The sequence below is a fragment of the Platalea leucorodia genome (genome assembly GCF_965183815.1).
Source record: "Platalea leucorodia genome assembly, chromosome: 9".
NCBI classification, from domain to species: Eukaryota; Metazoa; Chordata; class Aves; order Pelecaniformes; family Threskiornithidae; genus Platalea; species Platalea leucorodia.
In genome coordinates this window covers 31402988-31419834 of record NC_138831.1, presented here as the reverse complement: position 1 = coordinate 31419834, position 16847 = coordinate 31402988, and the positions used below count along the sequence as shown (strand labels likewise).

Below are 16847 nucleotides of genomic sequence, written 5' to 3'. Positions count from 1 at the left end.
GCGCCCGCAGGGCGCCGCGGGGCAGCCTGGCGGCGCCCGGGCCGGGCGGGCAGCGGGGGCGGGCGCGGCGCTGACCGAGGGCGGCGGGGCGGGCGCGGGGAGGCGGGCGGCGGCCCCGGGGGAGGAGCGGGAGGAGCCGGGGGCCGGGCGGCGCGGCCCTGCTGCGTGTGTCCCGGAGCGGGGCCGGCCTAGCGGGAGGAGGGCAGGGCGAGGGCGGGGCGGCTGGCGGGCCTGGCCCAGCCCGCCGGGGAGGAAGGGGAAGGGAAGGGAAGGGAAGGGGGAGCGGGCTGCGCTGTTGCCCTTTTAAGCGAGCGAGTGGGTGCAGGAGGCTGGTACAAAGGGAGCTGCCGCCGCGCTCGCCGTCCCCCCGCCGGCTGGGGCTGCCCCGGCCCCCCCGCCCTCCCGCCATCTTCCGCCCCGCAGGCGCGGCCGGGGCCAGGGTCGGGCCGGGCTGAGGCGGAGGGAGGCGGCGGCAGAGCGGGCGAGGCGGCGCAGGCCCGGGCCCGGAGATGAGGCCAGGATGTCGGTGTCAGGGCTCAAGGCCGAGCTGAAGTTCCTCGAGTCCATCTTCGACAAGGACCACGAGCGCTTCCGCATCGTCTCCTGGAAGCTGGACGAGCTCCACTGCCAGTTCGTGCTCCTGCCGCCGCCGCCGGGCTCCAGCCCGCAGCCGCCGCCGCCGCTCACCATCCACTGCAACATCACGGTGCGGGGGCCGAGCGGGGCCGGGGGCGGCGGGGGAGGGCCGGGTCACGGCCCGCCCTCGCCATTGTCTGCGGGGCGCGGGGAGGGGGCGCAGCCCCGCCGCGGGGGTGACTCAGCACCGGGGGGGGACCGGGGCCTCCGGGGCCGGGGGGCTGCCTGGGCCCGCTCCCCCCCGCCGCTCTTGCGTTTCCTCCCCGCCGTCCCCACCGCGACCATAACAAAAGTTAGGGAGCGGGCGCCCCCGGCCTCCGCTCGCCGCCGAGGCGGGGGCCCGGCAGCCCCTCGGGGGTTCCTCCGGGGGAACCGCGGCGGCGGGTGCGGGGGAAGGACGCGGGCCGCCGGCCGCCGCCTGCCTCGGGGCCGGGAGCCAGGGGCCGCCAGCCGGAACAAAGGGCGGCCGGGCCCGGGGCAGCGGGGAGAGAGCCCCCGGGCCGCCCCCCGCCGCCGGGCCGTCCCGCGGGGCAGCGGAAGGGCGGCGGGGGGAGCGGAGGGGCCCTCCCGGCCTCCCCCGTCCCTGCGGCGTCTCGGCGGGGCACGGGGAGCGTTTTCCTCCGTGCCCCGAGAGGGGGGAGCCCGGGAGGGGGTGGAGGGCGAGCGCTTTACTGAGTGCGCCACACGGCCGCGGCCTGGAGCCGGGCGGCCCGCCCTGACCCGGGCGGGGAAACGCCGCACGGGCGGGCCCGGTGGCGGCCGGGCCTTCCCCCCGCGGGGGTCAGCCCCGGCGGGGGCGACCGCTTCGGGGGTCGCGGCGGCAGGAAGGACGAGGAAACTTTTTCATTCTTGCCGTCGTGGAGGGATAAAATAGCGCCTCGGGTCTCCTGCCGAATAGTTATTTTATCATAATGGTGGCATTTAAACTTGTGAAGGGGGTATGAGCAGCCTTGTCGAATCTGAGGGACTTCTACTTGTGGTTTGGTTTGGGATTTCTCCTTTCTGTGGGTTTCACACACACACACACCCCCAATTCGTTGGGGTTTGTTTGTTGTAAATGAGTGGGAGGGCAGCAGAATAAAATGTTCAGTGTTGTGTGCTATGGTAAAAATCCTCTGTGTTTTTAAAAGTTTAGGGCCTAAACTTGCCAAAGGATTTGAATATATTGGCATCTGTGACTCACGTACAGGAAAGTGCTGGAGGTTCATTTTTATTGGACTGGCTGTAGTTATAAGCAAATTTAAATGCCTTATCAAGATTCAGCTTAAGAGTAGAGTACTGAAAATTTTGACTGGGTGAAAATAGGATTAGTACGTTTGGGTTCGAGGAAGATAAGCTCTAGAGCTTTTTTGTCTTTTGCCTATAAAAGGCTTGAAGTTTCAAATAGATAGTGTGGAGGTAGAAACATGCACGTAAGTGTAAACATTTGAGTACTGAAAGATGAAAATATGCCTGCAAACCGGGCAAATCTAATAATCTTGATCGGATCCTTACTTGCCTTAAAGTAACTCTATTAAATTCAATTAGACTTAAGAGGATCTTTCAAGTTTCACAGTTAACTATCATGAGAAGTCAGATTTGTGGTCATGGGACAGGTGTTTGTTTTACGGGACACTTGTGTATACTGTTAAGACATAAGATGTTTTCAATGGTAAAATAAACAAGATGCTTTGGTGTTCTTGTTTTTAGACATGACCTATCAGACGATGGATTGTGTGACTTCCTTTAAATATTTTTTATTCAGTAGAGAGTATTTCATTACTGAGAAGTCTGTCTGTTTCTTTCCACACAACACAATCTATTTCATAAGTCTCTCTCTAAAGAGTAAAATAAAAGGTCTGATGATTGTGCACCTCAGTTGCTCGTTTAATTTGATGGGTTATTTCTTCTTTGTCAAGAGACAGCTAACAGGGAAGCCAGTAGTAAGGCCTGAAGTTTTTGGTGCCTTGGATTTGTGGTGTGGTGTATATCCACTTCTGAGGCTGCTTTAGTTGTGGCTACTTTTGATAGTAATTCTTTCTTAACTTGCAAAGAAATATGCCCACTTACTCGTAGGCCTTTGGTTGAGGTGTGTCTGAGCAAGCAAGAAACAGGCTTAGGTCACTCTTAGCATTTTTATGCATTATTGAGGAAACAGTGCCTGCAATCTGTTATTACAGTCACTTGCCCTAAAGGTTAAGAGGTCTTTTGCATGCCATTAGAATTGTGGGATATGAACTTGCAAAAAGAACAGGAAAAGAGCTGTTTCAAACCTTAGAGCAGAGACTTCTGCTTTGAAAAAAGGCTGTGTCCAAGCTTCTTGAAACTTTTGTTTCAGTTGTCTGTGAGCAGCTTGGTGCTTTCCAATGTTGAGTAATTTTTGGCTCTTTGAGGTAGGTGGCTATTTTCTCCATTTGTTAAAAAGAAATGGGAGAGGGCAACCTGAGATACAGAGGTGGCTCTCTTGAAACAAGCAGGCAGCAGATGACAGAGCCAAAAAGAGAAAGCTGGTCTCTGGACTTCTGTCCTAGTTTTTTGACACAAGTGTTAGAACTCGTAAGTGTGACAAAAGTGATTCCCCCCCCCCCCCCCCCCCAAACGGAGTCTCTTGGCTCTGACTCCTAATTGCCTCCAGTTTTTTTCTGTAGGTACTGTAAACTAGAAAAGTATAAGTCTTGTTTACTGTGCTTCAGTGGATCTGCAGGTACTGTGGGAACTAAACTTCAAACGGTGGCAATAGCATGCAAAAGCTGGTAAGGCTATAAAGTTGTTGGTAAATACATTTTCTTGGGGAGACTCACCCTTTACATCAGAAGCTGCTATCTTAGTGCTCTGGATTTGCGGTGCAAATATGTAACTTTAGCTGTTTGCTTATTCTAACCATTTTAACCCCTACAATACTGATCAAGCCAGAATATTTCCCTTATTCAACAAAAGCTTTCAGTAGATTGTGCATCTGGACGCTCAAGAATCCTGTTAAAGGGGAAGAGTAAGCACAAAACTCAATAATCACTTTTTTCATTGTGGTTCTGTTTGGGTACCTCAATAGTTTACCTAAAACGAAAGCTGTCTAGCAGTTTGTACAGACGCTGAAGTTACTGGATGGAGAAAAATCTGGTAGGGAAGGAAGCTTCCAGCAGCTTCTGCACTAAGTCTGAAAAGAGACCTGATAAGTAAGTTGCTTTGATCTTCACAATGGATCTCTTTCTTTTCTCCAAATGGATGTCTTTCTTTTCTCCAGTCTAGAGAGAGAAGACAGAGGAAAGAGGGAACATTCTTCTGGAGAGGTGAGGCAGAATGTCTGCTTAGGAACTGCATGGATCTCCACAAGTCTTCTAGACAAAATTCCACAGTTTGATTAGAAGTCTGCCCTGGAATTTCTCACTGAGATGACTTTCTGATTGTCTGCAGTATGAGATTGTAGAACTGCCAAAGTTAAGCATTTGCTGCAGCATCCTAGGAATAGTCTACCTGTGATACTGAGCAATGCTTGAAATTAAAGGAAGACCTATTTTACTTGATAGCTCTTCTGTTTCATAAAGTGACAGGCAAACTTTGTCTGTCCTTAATTATTTCTGGTAGTGGCCCATATTGGAACTTAAATGGTTAATCGGATTATTTTAAAAGAGGCACTGAAGGGTGGAGTCATCCCTGTCAGAAACATTGCTGCCTATTCCTGAGAACTGTCTAATTATTGAACTTGTTCAGGCTGTGTACCTTCACATTCCCATTTTGTTATGCCAACAACAGTGTCTCCATTCTAGAGTTTTATTTCTGTTTTTCTCAGGTTTTGTTTTTATTTAACAGCAGTATTCCAATTAATCAAGTTCAATAAACCAGCATCCTTTACAAAGTATATGTGTTTATCGTGGTCCTATTTTGCGTGTTTTTTGAAATACTATCAAAAGAGTGGCCTTACTTAGAGGAGTGTATTTATTGATCATGACTTTAAGTAAGTGTCTTTCAATGCAGTCTGTAGTTTCAGTGTGGTACCTTATCAGACCTATGTTGTAGTATTCCAAAGGGTGTGTTAGAATTCAATTTTTTTCTTGTTATTGCAAGAAAAAGGACTGATTTGCACTGCTGTAAAGCATCTTGTATTTTTTATATAAACTCTTCAGAGAGAAACTGGATATTAATATCTCTCCACCCATACACAAAACTACTACTGAAATTCTGTGTCCTGAAGTAGCACTTGCAGGTAGAACAGTGTTTGCGCCAGCTCTGTGTGGGAGCAGATTTTGCCCCAAACAGATACTGGGCTCTGATGTGCAGTGATATCCTTCGTACGTTAACAATTCAATTCACGTGATATGCCTGACTCTAGTATACTCTTGCTTCTCTGCTGGAAAGAAGTACCTTCTGCTTTCACTGAAAAATGCCCTGCTGCTAAATCGGAGTTAGAAGCTGCTATGAAAGACTTGAAAAGGTTGCTGTCTACAGATAACTGCAATTGATGGGAGAAGACTTTATTTTCCCTTCTAAACCAGAATGGATGAAAAGATATTACCTGTGACGCTTTTGACAAGTTGGGTATATACAGAAAGTGAGTATATTAGAAGATGCTATAGTTCTTCAAAGGCAAAAGATTTTAATATTAAATGCCCTCCTAGCTAATGCCTAGACAGCTGATAACCTTCTAAAAAGGTTATTTATTTGTACACAGAACTAACCACATAATGAATGAGATGTTCAGTTCAAGCCACAGATTTTTTTTTTATTTTTTTTTTTTTTAAGATCACTAGACATTCTGTAGTGAGGCTGAGACCTTGTCTTGCAGCATATGGATACCAGGACTAAATAAAAGTGTACACAGCTTTATCTTGATAATGCATGCTTTTCTAACTAGAATTAGATATATTTGGAGTTTTAAAAAAGGCACTCAAGTAACTATTATCAAACATAACTTATACAATAGAAATTGGGAAGTTAAGTCTTGTTTTGTTTAGCAAACCAACAAACAAACAAAAAAAAACCTGAAAGAGTGAGGATTTTAACTTCTCTTTGTATGCCAAAACTGTAATTGGAAAAAGAATATTTAAAAAAGGAGTAGGAGAAATCTCTTGTGTCTGGAAGACATGGGACTTTAGTTTCTGACACCACAGCTTAGTTGTGCTGTGCGTGAAAGGCTGTAACCAGTACTTCAGGATTTTGCAGGTCAGTTGTTCTGTCCCCTCTATAATGTATGAAGTGTTCCTAAAATATCCTAGAAAGCCACAATGGTGGGCTTCAAATATAAATGCTGGCTTATGTTGAGGTTTTAATGTACAGGAAATTGCACTTATTTCAAATGGGTTACTCCTGTGAGTTAATGATATAATAATTTCAGAACTGGGACTGTTGTGGTCCTCAAAAGAGCTCTCCCTGCACTTTGATGATTAAAATAAGTTTTATAAAAAGACTTTTTTCTTTTTACTCAGCATGCTGCCTTATGTTAACTGTTCAGGAGGTTTTTGTAAAAGACTGAAAAATACCTGGTAATTTTTGTATGTTTCTTCATATTCACTAATTTTAAAGAGACTAGCTGAGAGTAGGGCTACGTTGTAACAGGCATTTGATGGTATGTGGTGGTTGCTTTGATTTGTGTTGCCAACAATATTTACTTTGTGTCAAAATTGGAGTACTGGTAGTTGACCTTACCAGAGACCTTTGCTTTCAAGAAACAAGGGTATGTATTGCTACTCTTGATAATTTTTTTTTTTTTTTTGGGGGGGGGGGGGCAGGGAGTGTGCTAAAATTTTGGGTTTTCTGTCAAAGCTTTTTATCAATGAAATGAGAAAAATAAGGGAGTAGTGTAGAAAGTGCATTCTATTCTGGAAAATAAGGTTGCACTTCCAAATTCAGCGTGGCAGTCTGTCTACAACAGAACAGTGTAAAATCAGAAGTTATTAATGGAGTTGATCAAGTGTGTTCCCAAAAAAGAGTAACTTTGTTCTGTCAGACTTGCTCAGACTAGAGTGAATCTCCAGGTCGTTTTTTTCTGTGTTATGCCAGGGGATATTGTGTATTGATGACATGTTGGTATCCTCAACATGAATTAAAAATTACAATTCCTAGGTAGAACAAAGTATGATTGTGTCCTATGCAGTCCGTAACACTGCTGTTGCTCACAGACCAGCAAAGGCTATGTGCCTCGTGAGCTGGCCAAAAATGAGTTTACTGGATTAAGGACCTGGCTGGCATGTAAAAATTCTTTACTGGGTTATTGTTAATGTGGATCATTTCCCAGTCTGGTTCACTGCGTGGCTGCACAAACAGCTGTACCATCACAACAGAGGGCACAGGAATGAGCGAGTGCTGGGGAAGACTGCTGAAGCCAGCATTGCCGATAGAGAGCTGCTTGCCAAGTGCTGGCCGAGTCCTCAGCGGCACTTGGGATTGCTCCTGTGTGGAATACCTGAGCCGGCATCAGTCTGCTGGGCCTGCATGAGTGTCTGGTTTGTTACAGTGACAGCTAAATAGAGACAACTGGACCAGTCTAACTGGAAGGAGTTTGTTTACCTGTAAAATCAAATTCCTTTCAGGAGAGTGGAAGATGCAAGGATGGAGACAGTTCTCTAAGTAGTATTATTTGGGGGGGGAAGGAAGAGGGAGGGCAAAACTTCTGGATAGGAACAAATGTTTATATAAGCTGATTAACAGAAATAACTACTCTTTTAGTTATGCCTCAGTGTGGACTGTTCAGTACCGTCAGGTTGTTTGCCTTTATGTAGTTTTGAAAAGTTATAAAACCCTGAATTCCTGGCTGAAGTTGATTTTTTTTTCCTTTTTTTTTCTTTAGACTATGAATGGTAATATGCTATTTTTAAGAGACATGCTAGTTTATGATTTAGCAAGGATTCCACTGTATTTCTTCATCTGCAAACTCTGTAGAAGAAGTGACAATGACCTGTCACCAGCTCATAGAAGACAACTGGAAAATTAAATGACTGATTATAGTAAGGAGAAGCTATTTAACATTTAGATCTTATATCAGCCTGCCTGTATTCAGTACATTTGAAGCTAATATGATCAGAATAGTTCTTAGTTGATCTTTGCTGGAAACAAACATAACGGTTATGGTATGTGTTACTGGTTTCTTGCTTCCAGCTGTAATCTTTAAGTGTGGTATTAAAAATAATGACCTTACGTGTTTTGTTTCTTTTTTGTTATCTCATGCATACAAGACATCCTGCTGTATTAAGTACTGTAGAGCAGTTAGTGCATGATTTCTTGAGATTTAGGTTGGACTGTATTCTCCTTTCTCCCAGATCTCTAATTTTTTAATCCCTCTGAGAGAAAGACTTTAATACGGTTGCAGATCTTGCAATAGCTTCTTCAGTGTGTATTCAGAAAGACAGAAACATAAACTCTGTCAGAACTTGTATAGTGGCATTAGAAAAAAATTAAAGCGTTCCTGTGCAGCGGTGTTCAAGATACCACAGGCTTCCTTGAATTTTTGAAGTAGGAAATAACTGTGGTAAGATTGCGGTATTTAACTTATTAATGGTAAACATTGGTTGAACTCCATGGTACTGAAATTTTGTTGGGGGGACAAAGTTCCATCTAAATGGCTGAAGGCCAGTGACTAAGCAGCAGTCGGGGCAGCCGTGTACGTGTTGCTGTGAGGGGAGAGCTGGGGAACCTGGCGGGTGGTGGCTGGAGTGCCGCTCGGGTGTAAGAGCAGTAGAGCAGCAGGACCTCTGTTAGCAGTGGGTGAGAATGAAAAATCCTTGTTTCTGCAGATGTGTCTGGAGCACTGTGCATTTGTAAAGCGAGGCGGGGGGGAAAGGGAAAAGTTGTTCTGAGAGAGAGGGAAAGGGCACAGTGCCTTTGATGGAAGGCGGGGGTGTGACCAATCTGAACACTCGAAAGACGTAAATTCCTGGAGGTAAAGGGAATGAAGAGGAGGAAGGGGAAGCATGGATTTTTGGGTGACAGCAGATGTGACATCAGATTTTGCATGCTGAGAAGTAACTGTCTAAGTGATAATGGCAAGAGAAGGTCTGCTAGGAAACTCTTCTTTTTCAAGTTAAGTCAGAAAGAGAGTGACATGTTGCAACTTAATTATAACCACTTCTGCAGTTCTAGCCATATTAGAAGCCATTTCTTGCTACTCTGGCTTTGTGACGCTAATGTTGATGATACCTTCTCTGAATGTACTTCTCTGTGTAGTTGCAGAAGTAGGTAATTAAATAACTCTTGATGATTAGAACGAGTTGATAATTTGTTTCAAGTACCCAGACTTCCTTCAGGAATTTGGGCTGCTGGTAAAGAAAGTGTATTGGAGAATCAGATTTGCAAAATACCTTTCTCTTTAGTGCATGTGTCTAGCTGCTTATTAGATAAACCATTGCCAGCTTGAGTGCATGTATAATGCATGCATTAAAGAAGGGAACCCGTTGTGGCTGAGGGCTCTAAAACAGCCATCCTCTGACAACTGTTAAGACGAGTACAATCACACAGTGCGTTTTTTGTGTGTGAGGAGCAAGATAGGTTGATCTGACTGCTATGAGGTGCTATGGTAAAAATCTAGATTCTAGTATCAGCTGTACCACCTTCTTCCCAATAACAAGTCACTTAGTCTTCAGCAATGCTGTGTTCTTTGCTCAATTTTCAGTGTGGATGATCTGTAACTTTATTTGTTGCTGTTAATAGTATTGGCAAAGGGAATGTTCCTTAGCTCACTTAACTGGGTTGGCCCTCAACAACAGTTTTCATTTTCAGAGACTACACACTGCTCTTGAGCAATTGTCACTTGCTATGCTGTTAGCTAAATCATGCTTAGTGTGAAGAGTTGTGTTTGAGCAGCGGTACATTAACATTTGGTGGATTTTACTTTGGGTCCATACAAAAGTGTTAAGAGTGTGTTTTCTGTGAATTTCTTTGAATGGATAGATGGCATGCCACATTACGATGGTGACCTGGAGAACAAAATGTTGCTTCACAGTGAAGATCAATAACTGTATTTTTGTCAGAAAAGTGCCTTTTTTGCTTTTATGCTCAAAGTTCGTATTTTCATTCTGTGTAGTTATGTCATACTGGACAACAAGTAGCCTGCTGCCTTTGTTTGGTAAGGGCAGTGGATGAGGTTGTAGCAACAGATAAGAGAGTCTGATAAAGCTATTTTTCCAAGGGTAACGTGCAATTTCACATATCGGAATCAGCAATTGGAGCATTTTGGGAAGATGAAATAGTTGAAGAATGACTGGCTGTAAAAACTTGACCGAAAGAACTTGACCATAAGAAGTGTAAGAACTGTGATGCCACGTCTGCATTCATGTTTGTGACGATTTGAAGTGATGTTTTGTGCCTTTGCTACTTTGGTTGTATGTGTTTCAGCTTCTTCTAAGGTAACGATGTTTGAGCAGTGAGAGATTTAAATGTGAGTACCTGGATAGAGACATGGAAGTAAAACACAGAAGTAGCTTAGATTATTTCACAAACTTTGAAATTATTGGCCTCTTGTATGTGCCTATTTGAAAGCAGCATTTGCTGAAGTCGTTTCCAGGATTTTTTTTTCACCTCATTTTCTTAGGTGTATCCAAATTTTAAAAGTTAAAGATTCCTTAATAATGTCAAGCAAATTCTATGGGCCTGGGTTGAACAAATGAATTTGTGCAGATGAAGCTGCAAATTACAAGCTTCTTGGGTTTTGGGATAATTTTACACAAGTGAATTGCCATTGAAATACTGTTCCTGTTCATACTTATTTAGCTGTGCTGTGGGTACCATCTTATGAATATTGGCACTTGGAGTTGCTGCTGAATCTGTATATTGCAAAAAGTATTCCATAATGTAGGCTTTCAGTTCATTTAAAAACATGCTGTAGTGCATGTGCACTTGTACGGAAAGTGGCTGTAGAAGGTGCAAAGTGGCAGACCATTGCACGGGTGTCTGTGAAAGCCTGATGTGACAGGAGGGGAACTGCTTTGCTCTGCCCAAGAGGATGTCTGTTGTGAAGACACAAGTAATGCCCATAACCATTCTGTATGCTCTTAACAGAAACATTTCATTGTGGTTACTTTTGTGGTAGCCTTCTACAATCAGTAGAATTTGTTTGTACAGAGAAATATATTTGTTTTTGTTTGGGATAATTTGTGATTGTAGAGTGAATTTTACAGGAACCTATAGAGTTGTGGTTTGTTATGGTCTTTCTGTTCCGTGAGGCACATGCCTTTGACCTTGCCTTCTCTAACATGGCTGTGTTTAAATAACATAAACAATTCTAAAGCAAGACACTCTGCTACACTTGCATCATTCCCTGGAGAGTGTGTGGGAGAGGAAAACCATGACCCTGTTAGTTGTGTTGTTTTAATGCACTCCTGACAGTATTCAGTTCTGCGGTGATCAGCATATTAGCAGAACCTACATAGAACAGGATTATGGGATTCTTTCACCTGCCTCCTGTAAAGGTGCAAGATGATTAAGCTCTTGCAATCTCCAGGGGTCCAACCAAAGCATGCCACTTCATCTGGGATTGTCTTGTATAGGCTGTCGCTGTCAAGACAGTCATTAAACTTGAGGGTAGAATTGCAGTAATTTTCTATGTTTGAAAGAGATACATGTATTTTAGTCAGTTGAACTTGGTGCCTTACCAAATGCATGAGTTGTGACAAGTATTCTCACTGAACTGAGCATGTCAGGCTTTGAGTTCAGGAAGAGTGTAAGAAAATTAAAGCTAATACAAGCTTGCTTTCTGTGGTATAGAAACAGTTAAAGATCTCTGTTTAACTGAATTCTAGTGAATAGAAGATGTCCTTCCATTTATATGCATTGAGCAAGTTAATAGTATATTGTATACAGTCCTAAAGTTCAAAAGGAAAAGCAAGTTGAAGTTTTTCCCTTGTTCAGTAGAGGTGGGTAAAACTCACTTTGCTTCCTTCCCACCCCCAGTATTAAATTTTATTTTTACCCCCCCCCCTCCCATTGCATACACTTTTCTTATTTTTTAGAACTCTGGATCACTGAACTGTTAGATTCTTAAAGAAATGACAATTCTATCATATGTAAAAGTGCAAATTTTTACTTGAACTTGGAAATTAAATGTTAGAGTATTGTAACATGTTCAATAGCCCATTCAGTCTGTATAACAGAGCAAACTATGATGTCATGATGTTTGAAAATACAAATTTTGGGGGTTTTAGTAACTTGGAAGTTTCTGGGAAATAGTTTTATTTGGGTTACTTCCAATGAAGTTTCAAAAAAAGCTGAGTTGAAAGTGACACTTCATGCTTGCTTTTTTTTTTTTTTAATTATTATAAAGAATGGGATGGGAGGGCAGATGACAGTCTGCTGACTTTTAAAGGTTCTTGGCCTGTAGATTTCGTGGCTACTCAAGTACCTAGTGGTAGAAAATGCTTACGTGCATCTTCAGCTGCCTTTGGAAAATTTGGCCCGTAATAATGGGAAGCAGTCTGTCAGTTGTGTAATCGCATCTAATACTCTTTTAAGAAGCTGTAAGTACTAGTGTTTTATGGTCATCAAGCTAAACTTTAGCTTTAAGAATATCTTCTCAAGTCCTGATATTTTTGTTAATATTAATTCTGGTTTGGTTTTTTTTCCCTCTAAAGGCAGGTTGACACAGGTGAAAAATTCATAAGTAGTGAATGATTGACAAACAATTTCAAATAATATGTATTAAATTGTAGCTAATTGTATAGTTAATCTTCAGTATTTTTTGAACGTTTGCGTAGGATGTGTATGATCCCTAACCAGTGGGACTTGATTTTATCTAAAAAAAAAAAAAATGTAATTCTTCTATGTAACTCAAACGATCAAGCTAGAAACTTGGTAGCATCAACGTGTCTGCTGAGGGAAAGCTATCTATGATTTGAGATCAATTACTTGATGCGTGTTTATAGCTGCAAATGTGTTCACCTTGAAAAGACTGTATTAGCCCTCTGAAATGTCTCGTTACATTAGGATTTACTTACTTCATTACTAAGATTTGTGTGAGCTAGAATGGTCTCTTGGTAGCCTTCTCAAAGCAATTAAGCCGTTTAAAAGATCTGGGAGTTTGATTTTCTGTTGTTTGGAAGTAAAGGGGGGTGAACAAAAAATTTTGGTGGACCGAAGAAAGAAGTCAGAAGTGCTGTTATGAAAATCAGCCAAGTTTTAGCTGTAGCTGGTGTAAGAAGAACAGAACTATGTTCTTTCAATGATGGAGATTTTGCAAAAACTTAGAAACAGCGAAGAAATCAAATTGGCTGAATTTTGTTCAGCCACTATGCTAAGGAGTTTTAAAAGGAAAAAAAAAAAAATCACTTTTTCAATCTAAGATGATCCTGGAAATCAAAGAAAACAAAGAACCGTGAGCATGTGATTGCAATTTTAAATCATAATGCTGAAGACGTGTGTTTAAATGTGTTTTCCTACCATTTGACCATGATAAGATGGCTCCGTTGTGTACAAGGAGATGTGGTTACTCTGTTACCTCATAGCAAACTGTGTGTACAGGTTGTTCTAACCTTGGGAATGTGAGCAAGATGGGTTGTTTTTATTTAGCAACTTCATGTTTTCAACAGTATTGTAATTTAGAAATAGCTTGCTTAGTTGTCTTACTAACATCAAAATTGTGTCGCTGTAGCTTTATGGAACAGGATAAAGATTATATAACATTGCAAGTAAAACAGCGTTATTGTTAAGGATGAGAAAGCTTAGATAGGATATACTTAGATGACAGATCTCTACCCAAGAAAAGCTGTCTTAATGTAAGCAAAATCGTTAGTAAAACATAAGTAGACTCTCTTATAGAGGATGCAACAAAATGTCTGAGCAGTGAGATCCTGCATGTATTCTTCTAATGTGCTGTGGTTTTCCTAAAGGATTTGATAGGTTTTGAAATTGTTCCAGTGGCAGGAGTGCGGGCCTTTATTCTTTTTGTATTTTGTATGTTTATTAGTAGGCTAAATTCTTTTGCTGCATTCTGTTACAGAAGCGTTTGTGTTGACAAAGCTCCCAATCTGTCCTGGTGTTAATACAAAGACTCTCTAGAAGTGATGATCCCATGCACTGTAATTGTATCTGGGTTGGCTGTAAACATTCAGCCTTTGTCCTCAGGCCTTAGTACATGCTAGGTGTGATGTCATCTCAGCATGTCATGTCTCACTGAGCAATTGCGTTAGCTTTCCGAGCTGTACAGCATGCATTAGCTTGTGAAAGCTGCCCAAATCTAAGCATTGTAGCCTTTGCCTCTTGTGATGAATTTTTGGGTTTACTTGTAGAGAGCAGGAAAATGTCATGTTACAGCAGTTACAGAAAAGGTCTCAAACATTTAATATGGGCGATACCTGTGCAGCTAAACTAGATTATACAAAATCCCTATACATCAGCTGCATAGTAAAAGGCCCAAAATAATGGTTTTTTTGTAGCCACTGAGAATTAATAAAATAACTTCTGTTCTAGGGTTCCTTTCATGAAATATTGTCTTAGTATTTGGAAACTTATGTTCCTTACATGCCAAAACTCAAATCCATCTTTTATCTCTATAGGATGCAGACATGGAAGAAAAGGCTGACTTAATTCTCTAAACAGAATTAGCTCATGTGAAGTTTAGTTGTTTGACCTTACAAACCACAAGCTTAGTATTTCATTGCATGCTATGGTGTTACAAACTCATGAGCTTGTTTATATCTCCAGATCAGAATGTTTGAAGTTTGTGTGTGAATTCTGTGTTTCAAAATATAGTGACTCATCCGCATGAAACTCAGCTGTTCCAAAAATATGGATTACTTACAGATCTAGAGAAACTTAGTACCATTTATATTTTTAAGTTAAACAAACGTATTTATTGGTAAGTCTGAAGAATTAAAAACTGTTGCAACAGGAAGTTAGATGAACTTGTATTTTAATATTAAACATCTGTTGTGAAAAAGTTGGAATATGCAATTAAATATCGATATTCCAGAAGTCTAAAATTTGAAATCTTTTCTGATACAGATGAGTGAATATGCTCACACAGTGTTTAACAAAAGCCTTTCTGATAAATACATTGTTCCTATTCATGTTTCAAAAGCTAAACCAGACTAAAAATTTGAATATTTAATCATTTTTAGGGTATAGTAGTTCATATGTGCTATACAGTAATAATGCAGGCAGTATCAAATCCTAGTATGTTTTTCTTGCATACAGCAGGACTCGCTTTCATTGCAAAATTGGAGTAAGTTGGAATGAGAGCAAAGAATGAGGAAGGTCTGTCATTGAGTGTAGAAGGCGTTAGCACGTTCAAGTAGCCACTGTAATGTATTTAAACACATAGTGGGATTGCTCAGTCATCAAATCTGCACTATTGGTCATGTCCCTGTCTGACGAAGGATCTGCTGCAAGTTTATTTGGAGGAGATTTTTGTATAGGCCCCCTAGACTGGGATAGATACTGACTGCAACCAACAAATGTCCTACTGTGGGTTTGTTCATTAAATCCTATTGGTGGAGAAAGGAGAAACAGAATTGTCAGAAAAGAAGAATATAGACAGTGAAGAGTTGAGCTTCATCCTGTAAGCAGTCTTCAGATTCCAGATATGGTTTAGAAGAGTGGACTGACAGATGTTTATCTTTTATAAATCATTGCAATTAACAGGCTTGCTTAGACCTGGACTAACATAATTAACAAATGCTTGATTTAAAAACAAAACAAAACAAAAAAAGCCAAAAATACCTGTTAGGTGAATGCACATACACAGTCCAAATGTTGACTGTACCTGGAGAATATTTTTATTCTAATGAGTCCGAGGACTTCAAGAAGCAGATGGCTCAATGAATCTTGGAAGGGATTTTGCTTGTTCTTTGTATTTTCTGATCGGAATGCTGGCGTAATCTAAAGTCATGGTAGTAGTGTTTACCCTATTGCCTTTCTCTTAGCTTAATGAGATGACCAGAGAAGTTCAGGTCTCAAAAATAGCTGGTTCAAACAAGTCTTCAGGCAGTAGGGCCACAGTTAGCAGAGTCTCGCTTCTGATGTTCCCAACTGTGCATAAAGATCGAACGTGCAGTATGAAAGTCTTGAGGTAAGAATATTGCACTAGTGCAGAAGACTTTACAGGTAGGTTGCATGTTGTTAAAAATGAGTGAGATGTTATCAGTACAAAACATGGAGTATCTTTCAACAAAGTGTAGCTCCTAAAAATAATAGTTTGGGAACCCAGTGGCAGCTGGGAATTTAACCTTGTTTCTCCAGCAGTGATAGTGGTTAGTCTTTCAAGAGTGTCTTAAGTGAAACAGAGGAGAAAATACACTTCTCCAAGGTGCTGTATTTGGTAAAGGAAGAAAGTGATTAAGCCACACGTAGCTGCTCATCTGTTTGCCTTCCTTAGCCTTAAAATCTTGGCAACCTAAGCACTGGACTTCCTTGACAGACATTTGAGATGTTAGACCTTAGTTAGCCAAGAATAGATATTCTAAGGTCTCTGTGTATGGTGTGCTTCAAAGTGAAGCTGAAAGATGTAAGCAGTTTGTCTTTTCATAATGATACTAGGAATATCATGTATTCTTTTAAGGTATTTTTAGCTGTGATTTAAAAAAAAAAAAAAACCAACCCAAACATAAACTTGGGGCAGTGGGGATTGAGCTTGTTTAAAAATAAGTTTATGCAAAGGCTTGAGTTTACAGGTGGGAATTTTAGACCTCTGGAGCTAGAACTTCCCTGGAGTATGCTGCTAAATGCAACCTCTGCTCTGATAGTCTGTTTTGCCAAAGCTGATGTCCTTTATCTAATCACATGGTTTCTTTTATGAGGTTCAGCACTTCAGCTAGAAGGTCAGTTAGGAAGTCAGCTTTGTTTTATTAAAACCAATTCTAACATGCTTGTATTTTTCTACAGTTTTCAAATGGATAGCGTTCTGTATTCTAATAAACTCAGTATCTTTGAAATGGCAGAAGCTAGTTTAAGGTAGGAAGGTCTGGGTTTTCTTTTGGGACTTGTGCTTTGAGAGCTTGCTAAGGCTAAGTTTGCTTGGGAGTCGCTAAAGACCAGACAGTAACACTGATAGACAAGTATGATGTCTTCCTTCTATGAAACTTTTTACTGCTGTCTTGAAAACTATAAAGCAAAAAATACACAATGCAATCAAGAAAGAATGTAAATTTGTAAGCATAGTGCACATTATGGAGTCGTCTATTAGAGTAGCAGTAAGAACCTTGACTCTAAGTGTTGAAGACTGAAGTATGGTTTGTTGTCTCTGGAGTGAGAAATATGGAGTTTTTCCTTTTAAACTGCAGTGAAGGAAATGAATGAAAATTCCCTCATATTATTTT

At 41.7% G+C, this 16847-nt stretch overlaps 1 protein-coding gene across 4 annotated transcripts in view; it reads left to right on the top strand.

Moving 5' to 3' along the window:
- The first annotated feature begins 226 nt into the window (after nucleotides 1-226).
- Nucleotides 227-16847, top strand: part of UBE2Q2 (ubiquitin conjugating enzyme E2 Q2) — a 53466-nt gene continuing 36845 nt past the window's right edge. Inside the window, exon 1 of one of the 4 annotated variants that reach the window (XM_082321412.1) lies at nucleotides 227-706. In XM_082321412.1, coding sequence (XP_082177538.1) covers nucleotides 521-706 — 186 coding nt within the window. In that variant the 5' untranslated portion in view covers nucleotides 227-520. The remainder of the gene's footprint in view (nucleotides 707-16847) is intronic. The other 3 variants (XM_082321409.1, XM_082321411.1, XM_082321410.1) reach the window with 3 other exon arrangements.